This window comes from Populus euphratica, unplaced genomic scaffold (genome assembly GCF_000495115.2).
Source record: "Populus euphratica unplaced genomic scaffold, PopEup_1.0 scaffold394.1, whole genome shotgun sequence".
In the NCBI taxonomy this organism is placed as follows: domain Eukaryota; kingdom Viridiplantae; phylum Streptophyta; class Magnoliopsida; order Malpighiales; family Salicaceae; genus Populus; species Populus euphratica.
Window position 1 is genome coordinate 59,502 of NW_011500134.1, and position 11,050 is coordinate 70,551.

General features: G+C 35.2%; 1 protein-coding gene across 2 annotated transcripts; it reads left to right on the forward strand.

Moving 5' to 3' along the window:
* The first annotated feature begins 5,173 nt into the window (after window positions 1-5,173).
* On the forward strand, window positions 5,174-8,730 carry LOC105110442 (cysteine synthase-like). 2 transcript variants are annotated; one of them, XM_011005483.1, is made up of 11 exons: window positions 5,174-5,281; window positions 5,994-6,047; window positions 6,151-6,260; window positions 6,360-6,417; window positions 6,709-6,972; window positions 7,055-7,192; window positions 7,289-7,340; window positions 7,626-7,705; window positions 7,835-7,894; window positions 8,035-8,115; window positions 8,314-8,730. In XM_011005483.1, exons 2-11 carry the CDS (start codon window positions 6,009-6,011, stop codon window positions 8,401-8,403), a joined length of 972 nt encoding a protein of 323 aa, XP_011003785.1. In that variant the 5' UTR covers window positions 5,174-5,281; window positions 5,994-6,008; the 3' UTR covers window positions 8,404-8,730. The 2 variants fall into 2 exon arrangements, with proteins under 2 accessions (XP_011003785.1, XP_011003786.1); XM_011005484.1 differs by lacking the exons at window positions 5,174-5,281; window positions 5,994-6,047 and having other exon boundaries at window positions 6,227-6,260; window positions 6,732-6,972.
* The last annotated feature ends 2,320 nt before the right edge of the window (window positions 8,731-11,050 follow it).

Consider the following 11,050-nt stretch of genomic DNA (forward strand, 5'->3'; position numbering starts at 1 on the left):
CCGATGTTAATAATTAACCGGAGAATAATTAATTCTTGTTTTTTTTTTAAATTTGAGAGAAGGATGAGGCACAATATAAAAATTTAAAACTATAAATTTTTTCTTCATGTATTTATAGAAGATTTTTTTTATATTTAAAAAAAAAAATTATTGACCAACGGCTATTTTGGCTATAAAAATAGCTGTTGGCCAACGACTATTGTTTTACCCATTTCTACAGTTAAATGTAAAAATGATTATTAACAAAACAAATAACCAAAATAACTATTTGTTTAACATATGTATTGGAATATAAATAAGAAACAAATAAATGGGCAAAACAGTTTTAGCTTTTCATATGGCTCATAGGAGCTGCTCTTTAGGAAGTAACAGAAACTGCCAAGCTGTTTGCAATGAAAGGAGGTCTGCTGGTACTCGTACTACTATTTCGAGATTCCTATCCAAGGGCATCAAGCTAGAATCAAATTCTCAAAACATGTTTTTTTTTTTAGAGTTCTCTAATGAATCTTGACTTCTCCCCCAGGTATCGATGTCACCTGGTGCTGCGATAAGGCTAGCAAAGAGACAGTATATTATACTTTGCTACTCTCATAAAGCAATCTATGTTTGACCAAAAAAAATTATAATTACATGTTCTAAATCCACCTCTGCTAAGACTTTGATTTTCTTGCTGCACGTACATGTTCTTTACCAGTGCAGGAGAGCGTTATCTATCCTCAGCTGTTCGACTCCATTAGATGTGAGGCAGATATCATGACTGTCAGTGGAGCCACATAAGCCATACTTCAAAATTTAAGAAGTTGAAATCATCTCTCTTTCAATTCAGAAATTAAACTAATGGCTTTTTTTTCTTATAACCATTAGATAAAGGTAAAAAAAAATTGTTGACTGAATGCATCCCTTGGCACTTGAACAGTTAACACTTTTCAATGAATGCATCCCTTGGCACTTGAACAGTTTTAACACTTTTCAATCAAATATCAGATGATAATTGCTGCTTAACTGTGATGACATATAATTGCCAAAACCTACAATGCAAGAGGGAATAAAACTCGAGAAGAAATAATACGAAGATAGTTGATATTTAAGACTAGAATTAGGCAGGGACCGCGACTTGCGCAGCCCCCTCGACCACAAATTATGACGCAGGCTCTCCCTTTTGGGGAGACCTTAAGCCAGCACCCCTCCTGTGTGCAATGGAAGTCACTGACCTAGACCATAGGTCTTCTTGATCACCCATTGATCCCGTCCAGGTAAGTATGTTCAACGTTGGTATGTGCTTCTAATTTAAACTACATGTCTTATCTCATTATTTATCCTTTGTCAATGTGGGATTTGTCGAGTAATCTCCGAGGCCTTCCTCCAACCCTGCATCACTAGAAACTCAAATACAATGGTTGTTTCCGAGTGATTTGAGATTATTAGTTATGTGTTCTTGGAAGGTAATATGAAAGATGATGAAGCATTTCCATTCCAAGTTCCTGGAGACAAGAATGGCCTTCAAAGGATTTATTTTTTTAATGGTTTTTCTGGGATAGGAATATGGACTTTCAGGATCTTAGTTTTCTGTTCTTGACTATTATGACTACTAGACCAATGAATGTTCCCCTATTGGCCGATTCTGTGAGACTTGTTAGCAATCTGACTTTGTAAAAAGAGCTGGGCTATTGCTTAATGCTTATCCTCACAACGGAACCTGATTTACCTCGAATGGAAGATGTTGTTCACATAATATATTGAATTGCCATTTCAAGGGTTTTGCCCAGTTGATGACATGGATTTTGAAAGCAGGAAGTTATGAGTTCAATAAAAAAAATGCAAGAAAAAATAAATTAAGAATAGTAATTAAGAGATATTATTCATGAATTATGTCCACATTGTTTCATTTTTTTCTCAATCCTCTAAATTTCTGAAGTTGCAGGTATTTCAGAAAGAAACCGAGGAGGGCAAGGGCATGATCAAGAAAGATGTTACCGAAGATAATCAGCTGCTGCTCATTTGTACTGTTCATGTCATCTTGGTCTCAAATGACAGTAGTATGCGCCACCCTTTTTTCTTGCAGGCCTCTGATGTTGATTGGCCATACCTCAACAACTGTCGACGGTTGTGTTGACGCCAAGCTAGAAACAATGGATCCTTGCTCTGGTGTTAATAAAGACAGGCACAGAAAATGTTGGCTTTCAATTTCTTAATGATCAAAATTGCGTAAAATGATCTCGATGCCGCAGAGAAGGGCTTGATTACTAAAGAAAAGATCAGAAACAAAAAATTATATCCAAGAAGTTTGTTGGTTTTGCCACGTAGATTATGCAATTATACACCAACAAAAAGTGTGTATGTACACATGTCGACCATGGATACTGTCATCTGAAGAGTCCCCATATGACATGGCTACATTAACATTTATAACCAAGAATCAGTCTTGGTTCTGGTTACGTTTGATATAAATTGGCTGCGCGTCCTTATTTAGGCTGCAACGGGTAATACCCGACGGAATTAGCTCTACTTGACAGAGATCCTGCCAAGGGCCATGAAGCTGGCATTGTGAGATTAGCTTCATAACCCTTTGCTTCTACTTGACAGATCCTGCCAAAGGCCATCATCCTTGATAAATCTGATTGTGTGGTTGGAAGGCCTTACAGTTCATGTTTAGCTAATCAGTAGAAAGTGCAGATGTAAAATAAGGAAAACCTGGCCATGTCATATGGGGACTATTCATCTGACAAATTTTGTAGAATCAGTAGAAAGTGCTGAAGTGAAATGATGAAAACCTGGCGAGTGATGGATTTTTGATTTGAAGTTGAAGTTCCACAATTAGATATTCCTTGCATTAACAGGGGAGGTCAAGCAATGAAGTACTGTTTGGATGAGGCATAGCAAGTTGTAAGAACTAGATAACTGATTTCCCAGAATCATCAGCAGCTACGTCCTCAATATCTACGAGCAAAGTAGAAATAGGAGACTGACAGCGCCCGCTACGAGGGGCCTCAGCTTCATTCATATTGACGTCCAAATCTATAGAAAATATGGAACTACAATTAGGCAGGGGCCGCGGCTTGCGCAGCCCCCTCCAACCACAAATTTTGACGTAGACTCTCCCACTTGGGGAGACCTTAGGGCAGCACCCATCCTCAGTGCAATGGATGTCGCTGACCTAGGCCATGGACCTTATTGATCACCCATCGACCCCGTCCAGGTAAGTATGTTTCAATGGTGTTTCCTGCTTTATATTTATACACGTGGCCCTTTGACTCTTCACCTGTTTATCCCATGTGGGATGATTTGTTTGAACAAGCTTGGGCCAGCCTTAAGCTCAACTCCAACAGGCAACAACCTTCCTCTTGATCTTGTTTCAGTATATGCTATTATCATGGCCAAGCATGATATAATTCATTAATTAGAGATTGAAACGGTTTCTGTCCTGATAAAATTCATAACAGAAGGTATTCTTGCGGGCCTTAAGTTTCCACTACCTATTATGTTTAGTTGGCATTCTTGTTTGCTACCATGCTTTCTTCTATTCTGTTCTTTTGCTGGCTACTGAAAATTTTGGTCTTCCTTTTACAAATTCAGAATGTGGAGTTCTATGCGATAAAGAAAAGCTTGGAACAGCAATTGCCAGGACTCTTCTTCATCAGGAAAATAAATCCCACAGCCCTATACGATAAGGCAAAGCTTGAACTACAATTGTAAGAGCTCTCCTCCATTGAAAGGAGAACCCTCCAAAAATTGGCGTATGCCACTGTTTGAGGCAAGCACACTGTGATTTTTCCTTCCCTTCCAGACTTGATAGATGTAGGAGCACCAAGTTCTTGTATTCGCAGGATATAAACAAGAAACTTGTATTGCAGAAAAGAAATAACCCGAGTAAACTCTCCCTCCCAATCTCCAACCTGTTTAGAAATTCCACTTTTCTGTAAACCACACTTGTCATATATTCTTAGTAAAGCTGCAAGAGAAGAAAAGGTGACCCCTGTAATATAGAATTTGCTTACATAAAGGACAAGTTATATCAGTATTTCTCCCCCCATTGCCACTGCCTTGTTTTTGTTGACAATCTGTTCAGAATAGAAAGTCAAAGTATAGAAGTAATTCTGAATGAGCTTATGTTAGGCAATATATTTCTCACTAGATTCTTGGCATTTCGACGTGAAAACTTTCCATCAGCAGCTTCTCTGCATATAATACAATCCTCATCATCATCATCATCATATCTGGGGATATAATACCATAAACGACCGTTAAAATATTAACCCCAACATACTGAATAACATTAGCAATTGCAGCATTTAACCAACTTGAAGCATTAGTAAATTTTCGGTTCAGTTCAAATGCCACTTGAAGCAAGCCAATGTGACTAGCCACAGCCAGTTTCCCAGCATTTTCTGGTCTTTTTGCCAACTTTATAGCAACATCTGTGGTGGCACCAGACGATATTCCCACCAACATGGAAAAGGCTTTCATCATAAATGGAGAAATATGATGTCCATGACAGTTCTAGGCATACCAGCAAACCTTCTTTCAAAGCAATCAGCTTGTTAGTTTCAATGGCTTGATACCTTGATACCTAATATGTAATAGCAGCAACATGAAAGCTCTGTAAAACGATATATTCCTCATGAAATGTTAAACAGATAAGCTGTTTTATGCATGGGTGCTGAGGGCTACGTCAAGTTCTGGCGGAGCTTGATGCCACCCACCGACCAGATACATATAACACGCACTGTCCCATGAAGATCGTTTGGCTGCATAAATTCCAATGCCTCGACTTCGACTCCGGTCCGACACGGAATTAGGCACACGCGCGGAAAGTGCATCTCGAATGGTATATATATGTGCCACGAGCGCCATGTCTGCATCTTCAGTTTGACATGATTTAATTCAGTTCAGCCCCTGATTCTTTCTCTTTTACTGATGTTAGTCTCTGAGCTTCTAATCAAGGTATGTAGACCTCCTAACCTTAAATTCCTGGTTTAATTATCATTCTTGTGTGATATTTTCTTGATTATTAAGTGGTGTTATGGAATCTTTTCCCTTAATGTGATTTATTCCTGATATTGGGTGATTATTCGGATTGTTACTTGTTTGATTGGACTTAATCGAATAATATAAAACTTTATGCACTGGTTGGTAATGCGGACAATGATAGGATGGGTACCTGATAGGGTTTCTAGTTCAAATACTCTCAGGTCTGACTCATCTCACATTACTGGTGTATCTGCTGAAAGTCACTGGAGATACCTTCTTGAAAATATTTGCAGTGTTGTACTGCTAGTAATAGGTACGTAATTTTCATGTATTTCTATTGATGCTGTGCTTGTGATTGATTCTTGATAGTAAGACCTCTACCTGGTTTTTATATGCTAAATGGTTTGGTAGCTGAAATATGCAATCTTTGATCTTTTTAGACCTTTGAGTAGTTTGGTATTTTCCTGGCAATGTTCTCTTTTTGCTGGCTATAATTCCTTTTGGTATTCTGGAATCATCTGGGTTTGAGATTTTCTTTAAAAAAATTGTCTATTGTAAGTGTCTGCTCTATTTGGTTGTCAAAATTCTATAAAGAAACTTGTGAGCACAAAAAATTCTCTGTTTTATACTTTGTTTTTGCAACTAGGTAGTTTTTATGAAGAATCCCTTGAGCTTTTGGTGATTTTATGTTGCAAATGAACTGTTGGGTGTTCTCAATATTTGACTTCTTCAAGGATTGTTTGGCTGTGTGAATTGTTGTAAACATTTTTCCTGACGTGCAATTTTCCATGAGGACATTCTTGACCTGTTCTATTATCACATTTAATGTATCATTTCGGGGCTTTTGATAAAAAGAATATCTCATATCTGTGATTTGTTGATAAAACCATAAGAAGTATTTGCCTGGTTTTATTTACTTGATCTTGGAAGTGAGAAATTACTCGCACAATTGAATGCCTAAGATTTGCAACTTGCAGTTTCTTTCATTTTTTCTATTTCTCCCTGACTTCCTTGTATGCTTGCAGATTACCTGGAAAGATATGGAGAACAACTGTGAAATCAAGAAAGATGTTACTGAAGTAAAATTTTCTCATGCTTCCTTGTTGCTTTTAGTCTTATATGAAAACAATCTTGCTTATGTTGTGATAAATTCTTCTTCCTTTTTCGTTGGGACATCTGCAGCTGATAGGCAATACCCCAATGGTATATCTCAACAAGGTTGTGGATGGTTGCGTTGCTCGTATTGCTGCTAAGCTTGAAATGGTGGAACCTACCTCTAGTGTTAAAGACAGGTCTTGTCTTCGTCAGTTGTATATTTTCTCCATGTAAATGCAGAGCTGAAACCTTTCATCTTGGAATTTATATTGTGGATTTTCATTTTTGACATTCAGAATTGCATATAGTATGATCAAGGATGCAGAAGATAAGGGCTTGATTACACCAGGAAAGGTTAGTCTTAAAAATTCTGCATATCTATGCTCTATTAGGTTAATCATAGATATCAACAAGTCCTCTTTAAGTCATATTAACGAATTTTAACACCAATATCACATGCAAATTTTTCAATATATGCATGTATACGCAATGGAAGGTACACATAGATAATCCTAGTTATTTTTTGTGAAACGTGGGGAACGTATGTATGTATGTATGTATGTATGTATGTAGGTCAGTCACTAAGAAGTAAGAACTAACAAGTTTCCCTTGTTTCTGGATATGTTTGAATAATTTTGGCTAAAGACCATACTCATTGAACCTACCAGTGGCAACACCGGCATTGGATTGGCGGCCATTGCTGCAATGAAGGGTTACAAACTTATACTGACCATGCCTGCTTCAATGAGTCTTGAGCGAAGAATTGTGTTACGGGCTCTTGGAGCTGAAGTTTGCCTTACTGATCCAGCCAAGGCCTTTGAAGGGGGACTTAAGAAAGCTGAGGAGATACTAAGTAACACACCTAATGGGTATATGCTTCAGCAATTTGAAAATCCTGCCAATCCAAAGGTATGATCATGTTATGGAACTTCTGGAGTGTGGGTTGGTTTATGAAAGGATTTCAAAAATAGTTAGTTTTTTATTTATATAGATACATTATGAAACCACTGGCCCAGAAATATGGAAAGACTCGGGAGGGGAAATCGACATCCTGGTCGCGGGAATTGGGACTGGAGGAACTGTGACTGGAGCTGGGAGATTCCTCAAGGAGAAAAAGGCAGCTATTAAGGTTGGCTGTGCATCCTTGTGCGCGTGTTGAGAATTGAGACAGTGAGAGAGAGGGAGTTCTGATAATCTTCATATCAATCGGGTGCTTTATGTGCAGGTGTATGGCATAGAGCCTGTTGAAAGTGCTGTATTGAGTGGAGGAAAACATGGTAAGTATGACACTCTTTCAAGCTCTAGTTCTTTTTTCTTTCACATACAGTTGCATTCTTGTCACCATTTGTAATTCTTGTTGGTTCTAGTGTTGAAGGTTATTGCAAGAGGAAGTGCAGAACCCTACACATCAACCTTTTCTGTTAAATGATACCTTTTCCGTTAAATGATCAACGTTGCGTAGCTTAAAATTTTTCCCCTCTCCATGTCGTTCTTTTTAAGATTGACAATGTTCTCATTATGATTGTTTCTCTTGTAATCATTGCTTGTTAAAAATGTCAAAGGCCCACATCTAATCCAAGGAATTGGTGCTGGGATCATTCCTAGTGTTTTGGATGTTGAGATGCTAGATGAGGTTTTTCAGGTAAGTTTGAAACTACATATTAAGTGGTGGTTAATGAGTCTCTTTTTGTGTCATTACATTTTATCAACAACAGTGGAATGGAAAACTGTCATGAGACTAGGTTTACCTTTGGTGGTAATTCTTCTTTAGGTATCAAGTAAGGAAGCTATTGAAACTACCAAGCTGCTTGCCTTGAAAGAAGGTTTGCTGGTAGGTTCCCAGGTTACAACTATCAAATCCTCCTCCCATGATCTTGTGTGAAAAAAGAAAGTAACCCTCCATGAGCATTTCTGCAGTTTCCATTCATGATAGATTTTAGGATTTATCTTTCACTTCTTTTTCCCTTGTAGGTTGGGGTATCATCTGGGGCAGCTGCTGCTGCTGCAATAAAGGTAGCTAAGAGGCCAGAAAATGCTGGGAAACTCGTTGTTGTAAGTTCTATTGCCTACTGCAAATTGGTATTAAAGCTCATGATTGATTTTACAATATACATGTTTACGCCTTCTTAGCTTTTCTGCCTTAGTATGGACGATCATGTCAGGGGCACACCAGCCGCTTAAAACAGTAGTTGATTGCTTAATTTGCATCCAACTCAATTAATTATGTTATTTCTTTTGCTTGCCATGCAGGTTGTATTCCCTAGTTTTGGAGAACGTTATTTTTCTTCCAAGCTTTTTGATTCCATTAGGCAAGAGGCAGAAAACATGACCTTTAATTGAATTGAAACTGTAACTTCAACATTTCTTGTATTTTAGAGCGTCGGACCTGGAAATAGAGCTAGTAATAGTTTGCATGATCAATTAATAGCTGATGACACCTGAGAGCTGGTATAGTCATCAGGCATGCAGAAGGGCTGGCAATGGTTTCAGCTCACAAAAGGGGCTCATCCTTCCACCATGTAATCTAGGCATAAGCTGCATGCAGCTATACTGTATCTGACTGACTTTCAGCTTGCCCTAGCTCTTGACTTGCATATAAAAGTGCAGAATCTTGTTGCTTATTAAAGATCACGAGAAACCAGTCTAAGACTTGCCTTATTTTGGAAACGTTGTTCAAGCATTAAAGATAAAACAAGGGGTTTCTCCATCACATTTCTAGAAACTGTAATCCTTGAGCCCATAGCCTAGCATATTTAGCTAAGAGCTCTGGACTCCGGAGGGTAGGTCTTGCCTATACTGATAAATATAAATGATTTATCTTACTTTTGTTTTCTTAATAAACGGCTGCCTAAAAAGTCATCAGCCTTTTATATGTTGCGATAGTTATTAAATTTTAAAGAGTTTTTTATTTGGAAATTTATTGTAATAATATTTTTTTTTATTAAAATTTATTTTTAATATTAATACATTAAAATAATTTAAACATTAAAAATATATTAATTTGAAGTAAACCAAAAAAATATAAAAATTTTAAAAAATCACTTTTGAAATAAAAAAAACAAATTTTTAATCTTTATCTTTAATCAACAAATTAGGTCGAGTCATAAAAAATTAAAATTTTTTAATGTATAATTTTGACTTGGAATTTAACCAAAAAAATAACTTTAGAATTTTTAATTAGGTTTGCTTGTTTGCTAGACAATTTTTTTTTGGAAAGTAATTTTTATAGAAATTGAATTTTAAAAAAATAAATTATTTTTTGATATTTGATAATATTATAAAAAATTAGTTAGGAAATAATTTTTAATATTTAGTTATACCATAAAAAATGAAATGAAAAACAACATCTAAATTTTTATTTTTTTAAGTTTATCTAACATATATTTAACATGAATGCAACTATTTGACTATTTGCAATAAAAAATGAGGTATAAAATGTATAATTATGGGGAAAAAAGAATTTATTATATCATATATTTATATATAGCTTATTTTTATAAAATATAAATTTACATATAATATAAATATTTTAAATATAATATTATGGATATATAACCTTGTTAAATATTTTTTAACTTCATTTTTGAAAACCTCAAATTAATTTTTTTAAATTAATGAAAGAGCTAAATTAGTTAATAGTATTGCTTAAAGAGTTAGATATTTGGGTTTTTTGTGTGTGAAGACAAGGAAAATGAGTTTTGTGTAAGGTTACACGTGTAAAGATATGGAATATGTTTTTAAGAATTAAAAACAGAGACACCTTTTTCGTGGGAAATTATTGTTTTTTTTTGTTAAAAAATAATTTATTGGAAAGTAGTTTTCTCACAAAAGTTCTTTTATTTATTAAAAATTATTTTTTAAAACTCACTACAACTTAAAAATTACTTTACATGAAATAAATTAAGGTCATAAGTAGCTTTTCACATATAACTCGAGTAATTTTTTTAAATTATAACTCAAGATCATGTCTAATTTTCTAAAAAACAATTTAATATGAAGAAAAACTAAAGCTACTCCATGAATATATTAAAAAAAATTAAGGGCTCCATATTTATTAAAATAAATATGTATTTTAAAAAAAAAATAATAAATATAATAATTTATGCATCCGTAGAAACTTTCTTGTATGCCTTCAATTCAATAAGAGCTCAAAAGCTCATGTCAAATTAGGCCCACCAAATTATACTTGTTAAACCTGTCCATCCAATATAAAAATTATTAATTTGATAAAAAATTAAGATAAATAAAAAACTCTGCCAAACTTGATTAGCTCGGACAAAATTTAATTGAGATTTTTTTTAAAATATTTTTTTTTAATTAGCATTAATTTGTTTTTGAAATCTCATAGTTTTGTGTACATAATAATTTTTTAGAGTAAACAATCACTATTTCTTGTAGAGTAACGGACAAGATTGATATATGAATTTTGACTATAACTCACTGTCCTTGTAAACTGCTATCCAGACCTCCGCTTGGAGCGACAACAAACACCCTTCACCGAGAGAGCAAGAGTAATATGACGAAACCAGCAGGGTTGTGGGTCTATGGCTGTTGGGACTGCTTGTTTTTTTTCAGATCTCAGTTCGAGTTCGACTGGGAGTAGAGGTGATAAGTTATTCCCTTTATATTTTTATTGAGTTTTCTTTGTGGTATGCATGTCACTCATGCGATGCCTTACCTGTTTACTGGATTTGTAGGATATTTCGTGGACCGTAAAATTAATCGTGGTGCACACAATCTGCCCCAGACACCCACACTAATCTAAAAAAAAAAGTGATATAACGAAAGGTTCAAAAACATTGTTACAGGAAACTATTATGGATAAGTACTTACAAATATCAATTATCATTATTTTTTACTTTAGTTGAAAAGGAATAGAATAGGTCAATGCATACATATAATGCAATAAAATAAACCTAAGAAAAAACAATTCCTAAAGCTTATCTTATCTTTTATATGTACGTGTATGTATATATATATATTGATA